The following is a 23,779-nucleotide window of genomic DNA, read 5'->3' as shown; positions in this document are numbered from 1 at the left end:
TTTTTAAATATATATTTAAAAAAATTTTGTGCTATTTTATGTTTTTAAAAAATGCGTACCACTTTATCAGACCAATCATAGATCCCCAACCTAAAACCAGACTTTCGATGCCAGCATCCTTCAAATCTGATACCCAAAGTTTTACAAAGGGTACATTTTGATACTTTTTTATGTATACTTTTACACCAAAGGCTGAAAAAAGTAATTGGAAGGTCAGAATGGTGTTTTTAAAAGGCATATTCAAAAAAGGAGGGTAAATTTTTCAGAATTTTGCTCTTCGTCAAAAATATTGCGCGCAGCACCACTGGGTGGAAATTTGATAATATCTAATGGACCGCCAAAATTTTGTTCGACTAATTTACGCATTTGTTCAATATATTGTTGATTGTAACAAAAAATGCTTGTTTCAGGTTGGCTGTAACAAGAAAACAAAATAGTTCAAAAAGAGCTTTTAACTAGATATTGACTAAATTAACAGTTCGCTTAGCCCCTCGGTCAAATTGCTTTTCTTTACAGCGAAGTTCAAAATCCAAACGCGACAACTAAAGTTTTTTCAGGTTTTGTGTCTGCAATCAAGTTACCAGAGCTTAAGTTGTTTTGAATTTCAAGTTAATTTTTTCATCGTTCCAAAAGCCTCGGCCATAAAATTCAGGGTTGTTTAGAAAATATCAAGAATAGCTGTAAGAACATATCATTTATTAAATAAGTGAATAAGGTTTCTCTTTAGCTGCAAAACAATTGTACCAAATAAAAATCAAAGAATTTTGGCTCAAAAAGCAATTGCAATTCGAAAGTTAGGTATTATCGGTCTTTTGAAAAAACTCTGTTTTTGAGGTATCAATTGCTGTTTTTCATTATGCAATTTTTACGTATGATGCAAAAAGTTACTCTGACCTGAAGTATTGCATACAAGAAGCGTGAAAGCGGATAATATCTTTCCTAAAAATTTTTTCTTTCAAAATTTTTTTAAAAAGACAAAATTTTGAGAAAGTGTTTGAATTGTGAACATACACATGCACCAAGCTTTCAGAGCAACTGCAAACACAACTTTGTTTGTTTAATTTTTTTGTCATTTAAATAAATATTTTTTATCTGGTGCATGCTTTCAACATAAGCATGCGTCAGATATGGTACGTCTGTTGTGGGGCGGAGCAATAAATAAATTTGTTTAGCTGAAAGGGTCTAGAAGCAGAAAACGGAAAAAAGTTCATTTTTGTAGGCTAATTGTTGAAACAGATAGTCAAAATGACAAAACTAAAAAATTCTACATCAATTGAGCTCTTCGATTAAAAGCTTGATGAAAAAATCAATATAAGTATAAATTGTTCATTTCAGTTGTAGAGTTGACGAATATGGTATTCGATGTGTCGATTAACCGTTATAATTTAAAAATTGTCGGATTTTTTGTTTGCTGATATTCTCTGCTTTGAGACAGTTCTGCTCATTGACTTGCTCGATTTCCCGAGCAAAAAATAGAAGGCTATAGTGAAAAAAAACAGGCAAATATTAATTTATACGGGCGAATCGATAAAACAAATAGCATAAATGTCAATGCTACCAATAAAACTAATAAAAATAAACTTAAATTCAATAATTTCATGAAGTTTTTTGCTGAATTGAAAAAAACTGAATAAATTTCAAGTCAACTCACTCTTTTTGTTGTTGTTGACAGTTCTAATGCTTGTTTTACGTGTTAGCCTACAGAAGTCACTATTTTTCCGTTTTCTGCACTTTCACCCTTTCCGCTCTTAGACCATTTTGGTAATTGCTTCACCTCCAGAACAAGCTTAATATTTAACTTTCGCAATTGCTTTAAAAATGGCCCATGTATAAAATTACAGTCGTTCATAAGACAAAAAAAATAAACAAACTGTATTGCTTTTGCTCTGAAAATTCAAAACATGCGCATTTTAACAATCTATAAAAATTTCTATAAAAACTTTGCCTATGTTTTCAAAAAAAATTCTGAATGATCTTATAGGCTTGTACAATTCTAGTGTCCAACATTTCAGATGAGAGTAGTTTTTTTCTGATCAAATGAACGAAATGAACTTTGGTGGACAACAATTTTTAGTTTAAAAATAAAAATAAGTCTTGCACGAATAGAATAGCAATTGCTCTTTTGTGTCAAAATTGTTTTCAGCTCAACGATGAATGATATATTCTCACAGCTTTTTTTTTGATATTTTCCAAACAATCCAGTCTTTTAATACCGAACATTTGAAACAATCGCAAAAAAGGGGCTCCTAATGATATGTAATGCAACAATCTTTGTCCAAATTTTATTTTACTGGCAAGTTTTGAGAAGTTTTTTTCAGTCGAATTTGTACAAATAGCCTGACTATCAAACTTACCTAAGCTTTAACAACCTGCTTGTAGGCACGAAATTTGACAAATTTCAGATATCGTGGTCGAGTTACGAATTTATTCAATTGAACCAGCGCACTCATCATTATTCGGACCCTTATAAGAGCCACCGTTTTTCTTTTTGACGTCAAGTAGTTTTTCAACAAAACAAAATGAAAGTTTTGTTCAAACTCTCTATAACTTTCTTTTTTGTTATGATTCTTTTTCTTGGCCGATGAGTTTGTAAAAATCATATAATTTTATAAGAATAACATAGAAAACGAATAGGAATTTTTGACGCAATTTTAGTCTAGGTTTTTGTAATGACAAATTTTATGTCAGAAAATGCTCCATAATTCACTGAAAATTTTTTTGAGCTAAATATTTTTGGCGGCGTGTCTGTGCAAGACAGTCCCATACAAAATAGTTCAATACGAAACATTTGAGAAAAGTATGAAAAAGAACGAAAAAACAGTACAATACAAAACGGTCCAAAAAACAGTCCCAAGTGATAATTGTTTATAAAAGCTGGTAGGTCGACAATTTTCTTTTGTTCAAAAAACTTAACCAACAAAATAGTGTCCGCCGCAGTCGCGCAGCAAACGTGTTGCAAGCTTGCGAACAGGTGGGACAAAAATAAGAGCCGGTTATCACCGCGAAGTGGTGACGCGCGTGCAGCGCGCCCACTGGCGACCTTAAGCCGGCCAGTTTTGTATTGGACTGTTTTTTGTTCGTTTCATGATTTTTATGAGGATGTTTTGTTTTGACCTGATTTGTATGGGACTGTTTGGTATATGCACCATTTTTGACTGTTTCTTCTCAGTTTAAGGACGAATGAATTGAGTACAAGAAAAAAGAAAGAATAATCTATTTTTTTCAGTCTCTAAATTGGGTATTATATTGCAGAATATATTGCTCGCTGAAAGTACAAGTTAATATAAATACATAAAAAGATAATAAACTGCAGCAGAATTTTTTTAAGTTTTAAAAAGCGTTGAAGAGATGTCAGTAAAGTTGTTCGAAAGTACAGAATTGTGGATTTTTAGTATAGGGTGTTTGTCTGTCGAGTTGCGTAAATAACACTTGCGATATTCTTCCAGATGAAGAAAATCTTCAGTCGGTATGACCTAAGCATAGAAAAGAGTTCAACCGAGTTAAATGAAACAGATTAGCATGAAATTAGCATGTTATACGTTAAAACGAAATCGGAAAAGGAAATCGCGTTTAGTAGAAGGACAAACAATTAAGCATTAGTCAGTTCACTGAATATTTCAAAAAAAACTTTACGATTGCGAAAAATGAGAAATGTTGGTTAGTTTGAAATACAGCAATTCAAAGATGAAGAGCGCTGGTGAAGCTGCCAAAATCTGCCCCTGTATGTCGAAAGGTTGAAGGTTCGAGGCCCACCATGATCCGTGTTAGTTTTTCCACAGGGAAGCTAACAATTCTCATCACACAGAAAAAAATCAAGACAGTGCTTGTAGTTCTTAAGCAGGGCGGGCAGAGTAGCGCCTGTTACTAAAGATCTGAAAGCCTCGTATGCCGTTCCTTTTGCTGTCTTTAAATCTATACTATAGACACTGTCCTTAAATGTATGACCTCTGCCCATTAAAGTATGGCTGCTGTCCTTAAATGTATGGCCAAATCTGTATGTGTGAAAATGTTTACATGTTTTTTTTTTAAATTAAGGACTGAATTGGTCTAAATTGACATTGACCACGTGAAAAATGAGCAACATTAAGTAAAACATAAAGTCTAGATTAAAATACGGAAATTTCCTGTCGAGACATGATGTTATCTCGTTTTTATCGAAACTTTCAACTTGACTTAGATCTCGCGGCATAAATCAACAGCAGAGCCGATAGCGGAGAAGATTTGAGAATCTGCCGAATAAAGTTTTAGCTAAATTTTGAAACTATAAAATATCAACAGGTGTGAAAATGATAAGAAGTTCTTTGACTCTCTGCCCGAGAAATTTGGATCGAATCCCAAGTTATCAACCAAACCCTGATTACTCCGAGAGTTCTGGCACAAAGCGTTTGCTCATTACAAACGTAGTTAGCAGACTTAAAAGTATGCGCTAGTTTTGTGTCTAGGTTTTAAAATGCCATTAGTCAAAGAAAATTTATGCTTTTTTCACATGTTTTCAATTTCAATTTAGGATAGTCAAAACCGAAAAAAAAAATGCGTTTTCGGATTTGACAAATTCGGATGAGAATAGTAGCCATATAGTTAAGGATGCATTTGACTATAGTAACTACTAAATATTTTTGAAATGGTGGCCTTGATGCTTCCGGAATGTGCGGAGCTTCTACGCTATCAGGAGAGCAGTTAGATGTTGGATTGGATATCTATCTCATAATATTTTTGGTGAGTTCACATAGCCCCTTCCAGAAAAGTAATGGTCAAACCATTTCTCGGTAACCGGAACAAAACGTGCTAGCTAGCTGAGATAATTTTCAGTAATCAGATAAGGTTTATTATGAAACTTTTTGTGGAGCTCTGTTTAGATTATTAGGCTCGCACCAAAACGAGTTCTACGAGCTTTTTTGTTTATAAAAACGTGGGGTTATTCGTTAAAACACTCAGAGCTTCCTTGCAATGCTCTTTTTGGTTAAATCACACGATCAGTTACTGTGAATTATGTCAATAACGGTGTTTGAGACCTTTAATTCTATCGGGTTTCGACCAATTGGATGGATTCAAAAACGGACCAATCAGATCCCAGTATAAGAAGGGAATTTGGCGGTGGAATCAGCACCCCTTGAGAACCGTAGTGCAGTAGGCGAACTGGACTAGCTCATGAGTGGCACACTTGTCGACTGAGCTGACGACTTCGCGATTGCGATGGATGGAGTCGCTACACTTCTCACAGCGGCCCCATTCGGACCAGAACGACATGAGACATCCCGGCGACACCTCCTCGTGCGGAGTGCGCTCCTCGAACGGGATGACAGCATCGTCCCCTTGGTCTGTATTCGCACACCAGATATAAAAACCGTATACACACCCTTAACCCTCTTAAATTTAGTGGCTCATTTCAGACGCCCCCCGCCTCATTTTGCCCCTGATATCTTACACACAAAGTGTCGTAATAAATGTGGGACAAAATAATGAAACATGCCATATTCATTTAAAAATAACAGATCTGGTAATCAATGATTCCCCCTCCCCTTCTTCTCTTATGCTGTCAATTAAAAAGTGCCGATCACTTTAAAGGACTATTGAAATTCTTCGGTTACTGAATCCGCTGCTTAACCCTAAAAATAGCTTTGGCTTCTATCTGATCCGTTTCTACTTAATACAGTTTAAATGTCATTCGAAATAGTTCAAAGTCAATTCGCTGAAAAGCAATGCGATAAGTCAGTTCAGAGTTTCACAGTTTTGACCAATATGGCTTAACCAACCGACTAAAATCGATCTGAAACTGATATTTGATACGGTGAATTAAAAAAATCGCAATGAATACGTTTTTTTCTCTATTTTTTCACGCCATTTTATCTCGTCGAAAATCTTTAAATGACTACAAAAATTTATCAATTTAAAATTTCGGAGGAAAACCAGGTGGCAGTATTTCTAGAGCAAAATGTGAGCTTGGAGAATCCCTCATAACCAAAGGACGGAATGCCTGAAAATAATGGTTGCCAACCAGATTTTAGAACTCAAAAAATCGATGGAAAAAATTAAGTCTGTGGAAAATTTAGGCCATTTTGGAATGATAATAGTGGGACTCACTGGCGCTGAATGCTGGGTTGTAGTTGCTAGCTTGGCATGCATCGTCTCTCACAGCTGTACGAATCAAATCCACACTTGCGAATCTGGGGATAGAATTACGCACCTGGAGCAAAAATGACAAAAAAAATTACATAATTTGAATCGCAACTGAGTAAAACTGTTGGCGCATTACGGGGATCGAACACCGGAGCTCTATCTCTCGTCTGCTCTCTTACGTCTGCGGACGCTTTTACTCACGGTCCCCCTTTGGTACTTTTTGAGAAATCCATTTTTGAAGACGGACCCTAAAATTTTTCTAAAGGCGCCTTTGAGGGGGAGCGCGCGCCAAAAAACGCGATTTTTTTTGTCAAAATTTTTCAAATAGTGCCCAAAAACGGCTTTTTTGACCTATTTATTCAAAAAATTGCCTGCGGCGCGGAAAATTTCGTCAAAACAGCGTCTTTTTAGTGCTTTAGGAGAGCTCCGAAAATCAATTTGGTCGACCTAAAAAAACGGCTTTCAAAATTTTCCAAAACTTTTTGAAAATCCGCCCCCCCCCCTCGAGAAAATCCTAGATCCGCCCCTGCATATTATAAAGTTTTTTACTTCGATTTTTAAACCATAAAAAACCTTACTCGGATTGATTTTAAACCCTACTCGATTTTTTTAAACCCAAATTTCAGCAACTCTGGTATTGTCCCCTTATCGCAATATGTGTGAGGAACCTGTTCGAAGAAGGGGGAGTCGGAGTTGTTGCGGTTGAGGTAGCGCAAGTCTTGGATCTTCTGCCGCGTGACTAACTCCTCCCTCGAAGACTACACAAATGAAACAGACATCATTAATCGAAGAAAAAGCAATATTTATTTCGTGATTTTCCTATTCTTAAATATTTTTGACTTCTATTTCTGATTTTTAGGAAAATTTTCAAGTTTTGAATTTCAAATAAATAAATAACTTTAAAACTTTTAAATTCATGTCTGTACTACGATTGAAACAATGCCTGATTTGAAAAAACTGGGTCAAAAATTTGATGGGTCCAAAAATTTTTGTTCTGATGGGAACTCCTAACTTATTATTTACTTTTGAAATTAATATTCGAACCGAACCCATCAATCACACTATTTGCATTTTACTTATTGGAAACGCAAAATTTTGAAGGAAGTTAGAGATATTTGTGCTCGGTGCGGGTTTTTTCTATTGAATTTTTCAGCCACAATTATTGTTAGATTTTTCATGGATATGACAAACATTGATATAATTAGCTCGCAGTTTTAACAAAAACTCAACTGCGGTCATTTTTAGCGTGGGGTTTGAAAATTGCCAATTATAGCGTTGGGCAAGTAATGCGCGCTAAATTTTCAATTTTTTATTTAGTGGTCAATTTTTGCGACTCAAAAAGTTTTTCTAATTTTTATAAATCTTGCTAAGTAAATCAAACATTGCACTATTAAGGTTGAGGTAGCGAAAACAATATCAGACATATTATAGGACTGGCGGAACATTCAGTACTTTGCCGTGATACAGAAAGATTTGTTTTTAAAAGGCAACAAGACTGCTCGTATATCAGTGCAAAGCCCTGAATGTTCCGACTGTCCCCTAATTCATATCGAATAAATTTTGGGAAAAGAAAATGTTGAAAACCTATACATTTTGGACAAAATCAAAGTGTAAAATAATACGACCAATTAGCTAGCCTCAATTCAATTTGGAACGAATTTGTTGTGCGGGATAATTCGCCAAGCATAAATAATTCGCGTTACGCTCTCAGCATTATGAATAAACTCATCAAAACGCGCATAATTTAGTCCACAACAAGGTCAGTTTGGCAATTTTCACACCCCCAGAACTTTACAAAAAATAATTGGAAGTAAAATAACTTTTTAAATGTGGACTCAGCAAGTCGATATCTTCAATGGGGTGGGGTATAAAAAATTTTGTTTAAAAATATTATTTCGATTCGATCGATGAAAAAAAAACCACACCGAGCAAAATTTTTCCATTTTCTTCAAATGTCGGAACAATAAAACTCCAGTAGAGTATTTGCCATCAAAAATGCTAGATTAATCGTAGCGAAATCTGTCACTATGTACCTAAGACGGCGTGATGGGGGATGATTTAAAAACATTCACAAATTTTTTTTTTAATGAACTGCTTCATTTACCTAAAAAGGCAATCGGAGTATTCAGGGCGTTGCTTTGATACGAGCAGTCTTGCTTTCTGGTGGGGTAAAAAATCAGCCTGGTAAAATACCTCAAAAGTCGGAACAACAGAATTTTCGGAACAGTGATTGCTTATGATTTTCGTGCCGAAAGTAAGCAAATCGGAGCAAGCGTGATGATTGAAAAGTGGCACCATAATAAGTCACATTCAATTTTTGTCAATTACCCTAATAGTTACAGCGCCATATTATAATGTGGACTTGAAAAAGAAAACGTCAAGCCGCAAGAAAATTTTAACGTGAACCAAAAAACACATCACCTTTTAAAAAAACGTGACATTTTTTTTGCTCAACAAAAAAATAAAAAATGAAAACAAAAAGTTTAAAACTCAAGCAATAGGATAATCACAAGGTCAAAAAATTTAAGACTAAAATGTTTGGACCTGGTCTGCTAGTTTTGGTATGTCTTACGAGGAAGTTGTCGCCGGAGTGAGTGCCTGCGTCTATGGGGTAGAGACTGAGGCTCACTTTATCCTTCCACGTGCAGTCTTGGTCACACAAGTCCACGGAGTTGAACCCCACAAACCTAAAAAACCACACAAAAACTATTACAACTAAATGCCACAAGAGGATAATTGGCGCAAATTTTTAAGCCCAAGTTGAATGGTTAGACTAATTTTTTTTTATTCGGAATTTCTTTAGTTTTTGACCAATTTGAAAAGCTATGTTGTTATTTGGAGTGCTTCCAGTTTTTTCTTCTTTAATGTTGCATTTTTTGTATATTGGGACTGCACTACAAGAAGGTTGCATTTTTAAATTCTCACAATTATTCTCAATTTTGTATCATATCCATACACATGATTGCGTATAGATCTAATATTTCCAAACTTTGTTGAGTAATTGTCAGTTAGTGGAATCGGAACGCTACCACTAACTGTAATTTTCCAGGAAGTAGAGAATTGTAACTTGAATTCACTAATAAAAGCTAATATCTTAAGTGAATTATATGGCAACTCAGTACCTTTGGATTTCAGAGACTTGAATTGATTTTCAAACCCTATTCTCTGGCCAATAATTTACATAAAACTAGCCGTAAAAATTTTCTTCAAAGTGGCCATTTAAAAAGTCGAATTGAGGCTAAAGAAAAAAAATCCACTTGAAGACAAAACACTTCATCCTGTCTTCGAAAACCAGAAAAAAATTGACAGAACTATCAGAGGATTTCTGTGACCGATGGTTTCATAAAAAAGGTTCTTAGCTTTTGAATGGGCTAGTTCGAGAGTAAGAAAGCTGATCGTATCAAGGTGACGAATGCAATAAAAGTGGAAATTTCATGCAAAACAATTACTGACTTTTGGCTAAATTGGCCAGTTTAAACCATAATATTTTAGTGATAATTACAGGTGAACTGTCTTTTTTATAGTTAACTTCAAAGTTTAGATGTTTTCCAGATGATTTTTAAACACTTCGTCAAGAACTGTCCCGGAAAAACTAAATAGATGTGAATAAGAAAACAACCCCGATAATAGATAACTCGTCACTTTGTTTGAGAGTCGTAAACAAAGCAAAAAAATAAAACTGTAGAATTAAAAACAATCGACGCTGAGATTGACACTCCCTTAAACAAAAATATACCTTGGATAGATATGATTAAGTTAAATCACTGTTCCTTGAGCTGTGAAAGTTTTCAGCTTAAAGTTATCAGCTTAACTAAACTCTAATTTGACGAAAATGTAAATTTTCATTATATGCATTGACATTGTCTATAAGCACGCGTAGCTTTTTTTTCCCGTTTTTTCTGTAATATTTCGAAAACAGCCGCGTGAAATTTTTGAAGGCCCCAAAACTGGTTGCCTTAAAATGCATCGTCAGACTCATCGGATGTACCACTCTCTTTAATTGCGAACGTCAAGCTCTAAAACAAAATTTCTTTGTTTTTTGAAAAAATCTGTTAGTCAAAAAACTAATAAATTGTTTGTGCATTTGGTCAGAAAAAGATGTGAAATTCACAATTACTTTAGGTGAAACATAACACGGCAAAGTTTGCTTAAAAAACAAATTGACAGAATCATAATGCACTACAAACCCAACTATTGTCAACGTTATCAAAAAAAACTTTCGTTGAACGAAGACCACTTGGAGAAAAATGTTCTGGGCTATATTACAATTGATGGAAACTTTGAGAGCTATTAGAGAAATACATGAGAACTAAAATACACGATATAATTATTTCAATTTCAGTAAATGGTACCATTAGGATGCCAAGCTCGGGTATTTTGGTAATGGTTTGGATTCCGAATGCATTGCCCCTTGGATTCGCATAATTTGTTTTGGATACCGCACTATTTCGAAACTTTTTTTGGAAGTCGGAATTCTGATGGAATCGAAAGATAAATGCTCACGCATTAGGCGCTAAAACTAAGTTTTGGTAGGCGAGCAAAAATTTGGAATCCAGTGACAATATGTATTTTAAAAACAAGAGGATTCCGCAGTAAATTTAGTATTTTCAGAGCTAACCGACAAAGGATGGAATCCAGCCATGAAAAGAAAAATTAACTGCAAAATCCACTGAAAAAGTTGTGGAATCCAGCGACATTTAAAGGAACTCATTTCTACAGCCAACACATAATTTGTTCCGGAATCGATTGACAAAAAAGAGCTTGTCGGCACTTCTGTAGGAACCATTTACTGCGAAATTTACACACAACAGGCTCTAACTCCCGCAAAAGATGTGTCCGTGGAACCCAGACGGGTGAAAGAATAAACACGTGCTTAGTTTTAAAACCGAGCTTGGCGCCGTAATGACATGAAACTAAGTTAGTTTTGTAAATATATTTGTCTGCCAGATAAAATGTTGTTTCATAAATTCAAAATTTACGATTCTTTTTCCAAATATTTTTGCTCTGAAGTAAATTATAATTTTTGTTCGAAGTATAACAGAGCGATCGAGATGTTTAACTCGAAACTGCCATTTTTTGTAATATATCACCAATTGCTCTTTCCTCTCCGTTGCATCATTATTCGAGTAGCTATCTTTGGTCTTGTTCTGTTCATCACATGTGCGGTTATAACTTATAAGCGTCGTCGAAAAACGTATTTGATGCAGTTAGCTGTAAAAAAGGCTCTTCCCGTTTGTTTGGAACCTTACTCAAGCACTTCGTTCGGTTTTCGCATACCATTCAGTCACCCCCCCCCCCCCCCCCCACCCCCATAAAAAACTAATTCAATGACCAAGCATATGTGAGTTTCGAACCCTATCACATGTGCTGTTATATTTTATAATGTATATTTATATAATATATAATCTATATGATGTTATATTTTAAAATTCTTACCAGTCGGGACTGGGACTGATAAAAGCGAGGAATGACGCCAGATGGAATTTCTTGTCCACCGAGAACTGTGCACTGGCATCGCCCTTGGCGTCCGCAATGTCTGGCATCCGGATCACAGTACGCACACTTCGAAACTATGAACAAACAAGCACACATATCTCAATAATATTGAGACCAGAGGCGCCTCGAATCCAGCTGCCAGTTTCTTGGGTTTCTCGTCTCGCAAAATGTTTTTGGTTTGATTCTTTCATGGGACTTTTTTTATATATAATTAACTATGTCAAAAATGTTCCTTTCTTGAGAAATAATTATTCATTTTAATATAAATGCTTTCCTTTTTACAGATGATGGAAGCTAAATTTGAAGTCAGATATTATTGTACAGGTGATAAGACACAAACGCGGAAATTGTCTAAGGGTCGGTCAGCTAAAAAAAGATGTCGTGCAATAGAACCAAAGGGGGACCCTTTGGATCGTGAGGGGTTCGAACCTCTATCCTCTTAAACTCGCTAGTATTAGGACATATGTGTTTGTGGTGTCTTACATTCTCCTTGAGGAAGTTCTGTATATTTCGGGGCTGTATTCTGCCGGAGGCGAGAGACATGTCGGCCCTCATGTGTTCGGGTGCTTGTTCCTCGTACCGCCACAGCGAGAATGTCTCGTCATGTGACGCCCCGATTAACGACTGCCATTTTGGAGTGATGTACTCTATAGTAAATAATAATAATAAAAAAAATGAATTTGTTTTCAAGAAGGAAACAAATCGATTATTATTTACACAACTCATAACAATAAAAAGCCGTGTGGGATTTTTTTATTGTTTTGATTTTTATTTTTTGATCCAGTTGTGTAAATAATAATCAGGTCTGTTCCTAGATGTAAGAATTGCAAGTTGATTCATAAATTTGCATTTAGCTCTCGGGGTGATCAAAACTTCTGATCTAGCACTTTTCAAAAGTTTTTGTTTTGGAAATTTTTTGAAGCTAAATAAAAAATGCGTATCATACATATTTTTTCATATCAAGAAATTGCATGATGCGCATTTTTTCCCTACACTTCATGCATGGAATTGTTTGATAAGCATTTTTTGCGTACAAAGGTCAGCCCAGGCTCCAAAGCCAATTTTTTGTTGGAGAGAACTATCTTAAAGTCAACTCAAAACATAGTTAAAATAAATTTAAGAATTTACAGACAGCTCCAAACCGAATTTAAAATTACGGTTAATGCGTTTAAGTTTTTCAGGAAATTGACAACCTTGCCACTCAAAGGGTACGGAATCCATTATTGGCCAAACAGCCCAAAAACAAAACTATTTTTGGCTCTTTTTTGGCTCTCTTTTGGCACTGTTTTTTGAAAAATGGCTCTTTTCGCACCAATTCTCAAAAATTTGTGTACAACGCTGAGTTTTTTTTGTAACGTAGGGTAATTTCTTTTCTGCAGTTCAAAAGAGCTCTGTAAATCAATGGATTCCATTCTAAAAAGGAAAAAAGAATAAAAATCGATTTTGTCCGCCACAAAAAAAACCTTAAATCCGCGCCTGATTAACCAAAACGCAAAGAAATTTAGTAGATCTGATAGTTAGTTCGGTGGTATATAAACCAGCCGAAGTCTGAACCAGCCGAAGTATCAACTTGCCGAAAATACGTAAATGTTATGCTAAAGTTATGTAACAATTAATAAGCAGTTACGAAAGTTGTGCAAATTCATTCTAATTATGTAATTTTTTGGCTGGCTTATATAATCCGCGCTTTTTCGGTTCGTTTATATTTCGCTGGTTTTATTTACTCTCAGTTAGTTCATTTTCAGATGAGATTGAATTATTTTTCATCTGCTATTTTATGATTGTGGATGATTTGTTCATACCGCGCTCGCTGCTAGTGTAGAAATCTAAGGGTATTCCTGAAAAAAATGACAGAATGACGAAATTACTCAAAATCAAATTTATTAAAACATCAAAGATGAGTCTTTTTCAGGATTTTTTTTGTCAAGGTTTAAAGTTATACAACATACCCAACAAAAACTTTGAAAAATGTCAATGAAATCAAGAAAACCGAAAAAATAACAGACTTTGAAAAAAATATGTGATCAGGGGCGGATTTAGAGGGAAGGAGGGGGGGGGGCGGACGCCCCCCTTCAGGGATTCGACCCCCTGCCGACCCAAAGGGTCCCCCTTTGATACTTTTTCAGAAATCCATTTTTGGCCGACCGACCCTAAAATTTTTCTAAAGGCGCCATTGGCGCCAATATATACTAACTTTGAGGGGGAGCGCGCGCCAAAAAAAAACGCGATTTTTTGATCAAAATTTTTCAAAAAGGTCTCAAAAACGGCTTTTGACTGTTTTTTCAAGAATTTGCCACAAAATTTAGCCGAAATAGGGTCAAAACAGTGCTTTGGGATAGCTCGAAAAATCAAATTGGTCGAACTAAAAAAAATAAAGGTCGTCAAAACTTTCGAATTTTTTTTCGAAAATCCGCCCCCCTCGAGAAAATCCTAGATCCGCCCCTGTATGTGATGTTTGAGTTTTAAAAAAATCCTTGAGCTCTTTTAACTTCAAGAAATTTTTATGACTGGCATTGTTTTGACAAAATTTACCCAATTAGAAAAGGTAAACTGGCAAACTTTTAATTACGCTGCAAAACCTAATAACTAAAATTTAAATTCAAACTTAAAGTAAATGGCGTGGTTTTTGCTCCGTTTGCCTATTCGTAATCAGCGAGCAGAAATTGCTTTCGTTTTAGAAAAAGCAGATATTGACTTCAGATTTACCTCCTGGATAAGTGTTTTCTTTTTGTTCATTGACACTAAAAAACTTTGGAGTTACTTCAAAACTCAATCTGAAGCTTAAAAAGATTTAGTTTTATATTTTAGTCTTTTTCACCCATTTTTGAGTCCTTACGAAATATGAAATTTTTTTTATTTTTAAAAGATAGGGCTGTCAACGAGTTTTTACTGGGTTCCAAGTTAGGCTTATAGATTTGCTTATTCCTTTCGAAAGTTGATTATTCAATTTTGGATCCCGGTATATATTCAAAGACCCAACTAAAGCAAAGACCCGACAAAGAACGTTTTTTTTGGCCAAGGATCCCAGGAATTTTTCCCAGAGAAAAAATTCAAAAATTACCTTTTGTTAGAGCAATTATAAATTAACTATTTTTTATGACAGCCGTTAGTTTGCGGATTATGAAAAACAAAAAGCAGCCACACACATTAAAATGGTTCCAGTTGGTTAGACATTCAGACAATCATTTTTAAGACGCCAAAACTCTCCCAAACTTTGGGGGATTGATAAACACTGAAAATTTCAATTGAATACTTCTGATAAAAACTTTTCCTGAAACTCGAAAGAACATCCATACCTTGATTTCGTCCTTCTAAAGGCAATGATAAACTTTATCAGTGATAATTTCGTAACTTATTTGAACTCACTACTCTGATTTTTCATTGAGCTTCAAGTTGAGATTATAATGATTTTACTGCTCACTTTTGTTAGCAAAAAATAAACTACTGATTTTTTTTAAAGCTGACAAAACGGAGAACAAGTCTTTGGACAGTCAAATGTAGTCCCTCTGAGCAACTCAATTTTCGGGAATAGCAATTGAATTGGAAACTTTCTCTTCTCAAAATAGCTTTGTCTACATTCTGGACTAAAATTTAGATATAATTTGAGATTTGAGCTTACCTGTCTGAATATTGTCTAAAATAGGATATTTTTGATAAGAGTGAAAAAACTCATACTAAAATAAGATAGATAGAACAAAGGAAAAAAATAAAACGAAAAAGTTTTTCATATTTGCTTGATACTCGCTTGTATCCTTTGGCGCAATTTTTTTTGATGAGTTTAAGAACAAGGTATACCAATAAGTGGAAGGAAACTATGGATCAATGTGGATTTTTTCTCTCGTGTTTTAGTAGCTGAGTACCCGCATCCAGTTTGAAGCGTTAATAATTAATTATTTTACAATTTTAGCATCAGTCTTACTAAAAATTAGAAAAAATCTTTTACAATCAATTAAAAGTTGACTATGAACTCTGTTTTTTTTCTGAAAAAAAAAAACAAATCATAATTAGTTATATTGCATTTCAATCAAGTAAACTCGATTGTTACTGCATTTTTTTTCGACTCAATTCTAATCGAATGTAATCGATTTCTTTTATCCCAATTTCTAACTTTTTAGTTATGAACAAAAACTAGATTTTAGTCGATTGTAATCAATTATAATCCCTTTTGTTTGCCTTTTTAGTCTGCAACCTTGCATCTAAATTGGTTATAATTTAAGCTTTTCATAGACGTTAGTTCGTGTGAAAAGGGGGAAAATTGTTTTTAGCAGTTTTCGAATCAATTAAATTAGTTTTTTTTTTTCATTTCTTCAAGATAAAAGTTGTTTCATGATGCACATTTTTAGTTTTTTAACCACCAAAATATTAGCACGTTCATTTAGTTTCATAATTTACTGTGCTGATTTAGGCTATCCGGTCAAAAACGCATTAAACTAGAACTTTAAAATGCCTTTCTTTTAAATTGCTTTGACTTATGGATAAAAATGGTGAAGAATATTTTTGCTTATAACTTCAGCAAAAATAAAATGGTGTAATTTGTTTTGCAAAGTTCATGCTCAATTTTTTACCCCAAAAGTGGATCAGATTTGGCTATTTTTAGTTGTTTAAAATGTACGCCGAAACTACCTGGTCATTCACTGACACAATTAAATTAAAGTGAGCCTCTTACCTAGCCCAATAAAAGTTAGGATGAGTATACTCTCCAAGACATTTAACACAAAATTTCATTTTTATTTGATAGACAAAAAAGGTCATTTTTGCTATTTAAAATACCAGCTTTGCATTTAATAACAATTTTTTATTAATTTGCAATTTTTTTGAATGGTATACCCCTGTTAAAGTTTGTTGAACTACATGAGAGGCTCATTGTGATATGATTGTGTCAGTGAAATCCCAGGTAGTTTCGGCGTAAACTTTGATTGAATAAAAAAAGCCAAAACTGATCCATTTTTATGGAAGAATTTTGAGCCCGAACTTTGCAAAGCAAATTGCATCATATTAGTTCAGCTAAAATTCAAAGCAAATTTTGTCTTCATCATTTTTCACCCAAAGTCAACCCATTTTGAGACAAACTAGTTTTAAATTTCTAGTTTAATGCGTTTGTACGGATACTTTAAATCAGCACTGTATTTGGAAAAAAAAATTTTTTTTCGTACCGCTAGAACCTTTCAACTAGGTTGAAAGTATTTCTATGAAACTTTGTTTTGTGGTAAATTCTTGTGCTCAAATGATTCGAATTATGACAAGATCTCTATTGTTTCGAAGTTTATTATTGACAGAAAAATAATAACCTACAAAAACAAGAAAATTAATAGGATTTTCATGTGACAATTTTTTGTTAGAATAAGATAAAATTATCGATTATAATGGGTTTGTTTTTTATATGATTTCTAATCAATTTTAATGGATTATAAAAGATTATAATCTGTTGGAAAATTTCACGATTATAATCGATTTTAAATCTTTCAAACACCTAGTTTTGTTAATAGTTGTTCAAATTTAATTTTCAAAAATCAGCATAATAACCCGTTATAATTGATATTTTAAGCCGCTACTTAAATAAATAAATAAATTAAAAAATAAATTGTTTCCAGGCTCACAATCAGACAAGTACATCATATTTGTATAAAAAGAATTTTTTCAACATTTTATTGGAATCCAAATTACAACTGTAATGGTTTTTATATGAAATCGCAAACTTGGATAAACCTAAACTTAAATGCGGGCAATAGTTGATAAGGATTGATTGTGAGTCCATATAGAAACCATTACAATTGTAACTAGGATTCCAAAGATATGTTTAAAAAAAAATTTTTTTAATACAAATATGGAACTCATCGAAAGGTAGCTATATTGGAGTTAATTATGAGACATTTGAAAACGCACTATTTGGTCTATTGGCGTTCTCTCAGGCTTCACTCTGGGATATAGTTATTACAAATATATTGCACTTGTCTGATTGTGAGCCTAAAAATAATTTATTTATTTTTGATTTATTTATTTAATTATGCAATTCCGACCAACTGGTGTCTTTAGGAAACAGTTATTATAAATATCTAGTACTTGTCTGATTGTGAGCCTGAAAACAATTTTGTGTTTTATTTATTTATGTGTTTATTCATTTAAATATGCAATACCGACCAACTGGTGTCTTTGGAATACATTTACGAATATCTTGTCTGATTGTGAGCCTAAAAATCATTTATTTATTTATCAGTTTATTAAATTAATTATGCAATATACTGACCAAAGGGTGTCTTTCCGTTGACATCTGTCTGCTGGTCCCACAGGGCGGCGAAGTTGATTCTATAGTTGGCTCTTCCACAAGCACAACACTGTCTGATCTGTGGGTTCGTGGCCAAATAGTCCGCCGCCGACCCTACACCCCACGAAAAAAAAACACCATCAAGCGACAGTACATAAAAAGGTGGCGCCCCGAATGATAGAAGGACCGAATGTTATAAAAATGACACTGGGACGATTCTGATTGGTAGAAATTTTCCAATTTTTTGCTCCTTCTATCATTCAAATCAGCCACCCAACGACAAGAAGAGCATCACGTAAGCAGAGTGTGATGTGGGATTGCTCATACCAGAAGGTTCCAATGCCCGAAAAATTAAATTCGCCAAAAAAATTCGGTTTTCTTAAATATATTACAAGGTTGCGCCGGAAAAATAGTCTGCTTTGGAACGTTTAGAAGAAACTTATTGGATGAACCTTTCGAGCATTCGGTCTTTCTGTCATGAAAATAGCCCTCAATTTAAAAAAGAGAACAGAAATAGTAAATGCAAGAATTCAAGTCAGTTATAATAGAAGCTTATAAACAAAAATGGTTGAAATCATCAAGCAAACAGTCATATCACAGAAATTAACCCAGGGGTGGATTTAGGATATTCTCGAGGGGTGGGAGGGACTTTCAAAAAAACCGAAATATTTGTCGATTTTTTTTCTAGGTCAACCAAATTGGTTTTTTGAGCTGTCCCAAATCACCAAAAAGACCAATTTTGACCAAATTTTCTGCGCCGCAAGCAAATTCTTGATTGAAACAGGCCAAAAAGGTAAAAAAAAAAAGGTTTTGGACAACGCTGACTAAAAAATCAGCGCGCATTCCCCCCTCAAAATTAGTATATTTTAGAATATTTTAGGGTCAGTCAGCCAAAAATGGATATCTCAAAATAGTACAAAGCTGACCCTTTGGGTCGGCAGGGGGTCCAATCCTTGAGGAAAGAAGCGTTCCCCCCCCCCCCCCCCCCCCCCTCTAAATCCGCCCCTGAATCAACTACTATTAGGAGCTAGTTAAACCAGCTTTTTGAAGCTTATTTTCAATTCAGCTGAATCATGCGAGGCTCTCTGTTATTATTGACATTTTTAAGGGCAATAAATTTGCAGGCAAAATGCGTATCTTGAAGTAAATTTACAAAACAGCTGAGCTGAAAAATTTCAGTAAAACAGTTAAACGAATTTATTGCAAAACTGCAAGTCGGTTATAATAGAAGTTATAATAGAAACTTTGAAACAAAAACTATTGAAATGAGCAAACAGTCATATCAGAGGTATCAACCTTTATCAGGAGCTACTTAAACGAATTTTTGAAGCTATTTTTTTAGTTTGGCTGAACGATGGGATGCTTTTTATTTGTAATAGTTGACATTTTTGAGACGTTCATGATTGTTGCAGGCAAAATGCGTATCTTAAAGTAAAATTATGAAACCGTGGATTTAAAGCTTTTAAAAGTTTCAACATTGAAAAAGTGCAGCTAGACTTTTTTCATCAAAGCCATATCTTATTTTAAAAAAAATCAAAACTTAAAGCAAAAAACATTTTTCTACGATTTTTTCTCCCGGTTTATCAGTTTTTGCCCGAAAATTTTGGTGTCTGGAAAATTTGGCGTAGACTGAGAAGGCGTTTAAATAACCATGGGATTACTAATAGTTGTCTGTAAAAACACTAGATTTAGTTGCTTGGTCAAAATCTTGTTCGAATTAGTCAGAACCGCCACGGTAAATACGGTTATTTATTGTGAAAAAGTTTGAAACACGACTAAAAAAACTTTTCAATCTTATAACCACACGACCCCAAATGATTTTTTGTGGGCCTTAAAATACCGTGACACAAAAAAAATAACTGAGCTCTTTCTCACCTGTGGTGATTGGAACATTACGGGATTTGAAGTTTTAGGAATATCGATTAGGTTTTGTTCCCATCAGTTACTGATTGAGCGAGAAGAAAACATGGCGTAGATTGCGTTTTTGTGCAAACTTAGGTAACTCAAAAAACGCTCGCAGTGTTCATATGTGATACCAATTTAGATCCCTTTCAGTCGTGACTCGGGTTCTAAAAACTAAAAAGTTTTCTCTGCGTCAAAAAACCTGGTCAGATCCAAAAACAGGGAACAGCGAAAAGAATTACAAGTTGTACATTAGAACTAGTATCTTATGATTTAGTATAATTATCCAGCGGCTTTATCGGCATCAGTTTATTCTATTTGAAAAAAAAAACACAAAACATTTGTTGAAAAAAATGTGACAAAAATTTAGTTTTTTATTTTTCTCTACTTTTTGCAGTAACGATTGTGGTAGTTTAAGTGTCGTTTAGTGACGTTTTGTGTTTTTCTGCCTGAAAAATTTCACTTACGTTTTTTGGTCAAGGAATGCTTTTAGAATGTTGATTGTGGCACATTTATTGGCCATGGCTCAGAGTTCAAAAAAATCACAAAAAGCCTCTGTTTCCAGGAAAACTTGTTGAGTATTTCTGGTCTTCAAACTAAACTTAACAAGAGTTGGCGCAAGTTGATTGACAAGTCTTTTTGATTAAAACTTGAAACTCTGCTATTTCTGTTATACAAGTTAAAATGGTTCAAAAATCTAGATTGAAGCATTGTTGGATATGCGGCTAAACCTTCTCGCCTTGTAAAAATAAATTCAAATTAGACTGATTTTAATTCTGAGAAAAATCGAAACTTTCATTTTTGTTTTGATTTTGTGGTCACAAAAGTTGATGCAAGTTGCGCAACACAGCAACCGGCTGCTCTCATTGCTCTAATTTTCGAAGAAAATGATGGACTTTTTGAGCTCAGGTAGTTTTTTTTCCAGACCAATTTCAAATTTTCAACGAGAATTGTTGAAGAAATTTTTTATCAATCAAAACATTATTGTTGTCCGAGGCTAAAATTTAAAAGATGTTCTACTCGTAATCATTTTTGAGAAACTATGTGGATTGGATAAGGCCAGTTTGGCCAATTTGGTAGAATTAATTCGTGCTATACTTAGAGCTTTTAACGTGTAAACGGCAACTTCATCCGCCTTAGAAATCGTTCAAAATTGAATTGAGTCTTTTTACTTGGTCTTCTTAAAACTTTGCTTAATGCAAAATGTTTCACTTTGTTTTTAACATAGCGTTCAGTGAGCTGATTTTGAAAAATCTAAATTTTTTTAATGATATTTGTGTGTTTTCATCGATAGTTTCATCAATTTTTCTGGGGAACTTTACTCTATAGAGCCTAAAAAACTGTTAAAAACCTTCAGGGCTTAGTCATCAGTATTCAGATTCAAAAAAAGACTGCCTTTATACAGGGGCTGATCTAGGATTTTCTCGAGGGGAGCGGATTTTCAAAAAAATTTCGAAAATTTTGTCGTTTTTTTTGTAGGTCGACCAAAATGATTTTTCGAGTTCTCCCTTAGCACGGTTTAGTCCCTGTTTTGGCCAAATTTTCTGAGCCGCAGGTAAAATGTTGAAAAAACCGTCCAAAAAAGGCGTTTTTAGGCACTTTGGAAAATTTTGACCAAAAAATCGCGTTTTTTCAACGCGCTCTCCCCCCTCAAAATTAGTATATATTGGCGCCCAAGGTGCCTTTAGAAAAATTTTAGGGTCCCTCGGCCAAAAATGGATTTCTTGAAAAGTACCAAAGGGGGACCCTTTAGCTCGGCAGGGGGTCGAAACCCTGCTGAGGGGAAGCGTCCGCACCCCCTCCCCCCAAATCCGCCCCTGCCTGTATACCAAGACTGCCTGTATACCAGGGCAGTGCCCTGAATTTTCCAACTGCACTTTAAAGCCAACCAAAAACTTTTTCGGTTTGAATAATTGACAAACTAATCGGGATTTTTTTCAATTTTTTAATCACCCACACGCTATGCAAGATTCGAAGGGTGTAAACATACCCTTCGAATCTTACATGGCGTGTGGGGGATTAAAAAACGTTTTTTTTTATGACAGGACTAAATTGCCGGTCTCAATTAAATTTGGAACGAATTAGTTTGCTTCTTTATCTGTGTTATTGGAACAACTGGTAAAATTAGTATTTTTCAAATCCCGTAGCAAAAAAGATAAGAAGTAAACTATATTTGTTCCGACTTTCGATACGAAAGTAACGGAATATTTGTGCTCGGGGTGGGTTTCTTTTTCTTCAGACAAATTTCGACTTTTTAACTAGCCATTTTTGACGGAATTTTTTTAAATATTATTCCAAAGCTATTGTTGTCCTGAGCTTGAGTTTGAAAAGATATTTCACCTGTGATCATTTTTTGTAAAGCTATGAGGGTTTAAAGATTGCCATTTTGGCCATTTTGACTAATTTGGGACAATTAACGCGCGATATAATTCGCGCTTTTAACGTGTAAGCGGAGATTTAATCCGTCTTAGAAATCGTTCCAAATTGGTTGAACGAAGCTTATTTGCCATAATTGAATTGTTACAAGGAGCGAAATATATCCTTTTGTACTTTATACGGCGTGTGGGGGGATGATTTTCATAGAAAAATTTACAAATTTTAGAAAAAAGCTTTTCATTTTATTTAATTTTTGTTTATTTTTTATGTTGTTTATGTTATTACTGCTCCATAAACGTTAAAAGGCAGTCGGAACTTTCAGGGCTTCGCCCTGATACGAGCAGTCTTGTTTTCAATTTGTGCTCAGGACAACAATATCTTTCAGGTGGTTTTTAAAAATTTCAGATAATGCAAAGCCATCCTTCAAGTGGATTTTTAACGTCTGAACATGTTAAATGACTCATCGGGCAAGATAAGGGCATAAAAACATGAAAGCAGTTTAACAACTAAGACATCAGTAGTCTTTTAATCAAAAATTCAATTTTTTTGTTAAACGGCTCAAAAGTTATGTTTTTGTTATTTTTCTTTGAAAAATAGATCTTGTTTACTTTAATTTTCTTAGCTTTAATATTGATGGTCAAAAAATTTGGGCCGTATATTCAATATTGACCATCAGATTTTGGGCCGTATATTTAATATTGACCATCAAATTTTGGGCCGTATAACAAAAAAAATAGTAGTAATATAGTAAGTTATACAGAATCGATATTACCCACCTTCACCCCATAATGTATCCACCTGTCGGAATGAGTCATCGGGCCCACCCGACGCGGCAGGGGACGAGGCTAAGAGGACGAAACATGAACAGACATTAACTACCAATCTAACCACTCTAAACGGCAATCTCACAACATTCATCTCCATTTAACACATAAGGGTTGCGATTAAATTGCAGTTGACAAATAACTCTGATTAAAATTCTAATTCTGTGATCGAACTAATATTTGAGCCGAACGGAAAATTTTGTGATCAGACTAATTTTGGGCGAAGTATCGTGGTCGCGTTAACTTTTACTGAAAATATAATTTTTTTATAAAAGAAAAATATGTATAATTTGAATTTGAATTGTAAAATACAACTGAGTTCACAAATTTGGTGGAGATTCGGTCACAAATGGAAATAAAATGGACCCATCAAATCCCAACGGGAACATTGAGCTCAAACTAAATGCCTGCCATAATAAAACCCCGTAATTCACCGAGAGTAACTCTTAAATTTGGCTTTCTAGCAAGAGCTTCTTGTGTTCTGTGAATTTACGGGGCTTTTCACAGAGTTAATAGTTGAGGAAGAGTTTTGGACGCACTGCTATTCAGTATTCACCGTAATAGAGACAAACTAAAGAATGGTTTTGTATTTAAACAGCAGGAATTCGAACCAACAGTATTTTATTACTTTTTAAGTATAGAAAGAGTGTTGTTTTGGTGAATGCTAAAGACTAAACTTCAGCACTCAAGCTCTTCAGACCACGAGAGAATTGTCTTGCCATGTTTAAAAGGTAGACTACATATTGATAAAAACCAATCAATCGTTTTGAAAATGATAGCTGAGCTAATCTTGAGTTTCTGT

The 23,779-nt window shown here is 34.5% G+C and overlaps 1 protein-coding gene across 13 annotated transcripts in view; it reads right to left on the bottom strand.

Moving 5' to 3' along the window:
- The window catches only part of LOC134845999 (spondin-1-like), a 66,240-nt gene that overhangs the window by 5,506 nt on the left and 36,955 nt on the right, over window positions 1-23,779 (bottom strand). For 3 of the 13 annotated variants that reach the window (XM_063863152.1, XM_063863153.1, XM_063863151.1), the window contains exons 6-16: window positions 22,930-22,998; window positions 19,172-19,186; window positions 17,858-17,989; window positions 15,233-15,247; window positions 14,910-14,924; window positions 13,416-13,451; window positions 12,097-12,260; window positions 11,554-11,687; window positions 8,690-8,804; window positions 6,786-6,875; window positions 6,082-6,184 (exon numbers count right to left, since the gene is read on the bottom strand). In XM_063863152.1, the coding sequence (XP_063719222.1) occupies window positions 6,082-6,184; window positions 6,786-6,875; window positions 8,690-8,804; window positions 11,554-11,687; window positions 12,097-12,260; window positions 13,416-13,451; window positions 14,910-14,924; window positions 15,233-15,247; window positions 17,858-17,989; window positions 19,172-19,186; window positions 22,930-22,998 (888 nt within the window). Of the gene's footprint in view, window positions 1-3,190; window positions 3,474-5,012; window positions 5,319-6,081; window positions 6,185-6,785; window positions 6,876-8,689; window positions 8,805-11,553; window positions 11,688-12,096; window positions 12,261-13,415; window positions 13,452-14,909; window positions 14,925-15,232; window positions 15,248-17,857; window positions 17,990-19,171; window positions 19,187-22,929; window positions 22,999-23,779 lie in introns of those variants that run through there. The other 10 variants (XM_063863159.1, XM_063863161.1, XR_010162775.1 and 7 more) reach the window with 9 other exon arrangements.

This window comes from Symsagittifera roscoffensis, chromosome 5 (genome assembly GCF_963678635.1).
Source record: "Symsagittifera roscoffensis chromosome 5, txSymRosc1.1, whole genome shotgun sequence".
Taxonomy (NCBI): Eukaryota; Metazoa; Xenacoelomorpha; order Acoela; family Convolutidae; genus Symsagittifera; species Symsagittifera roscoffensis.
This window is presented reverse-complemented; position numbering and strand designations above follow the sequence as displayed.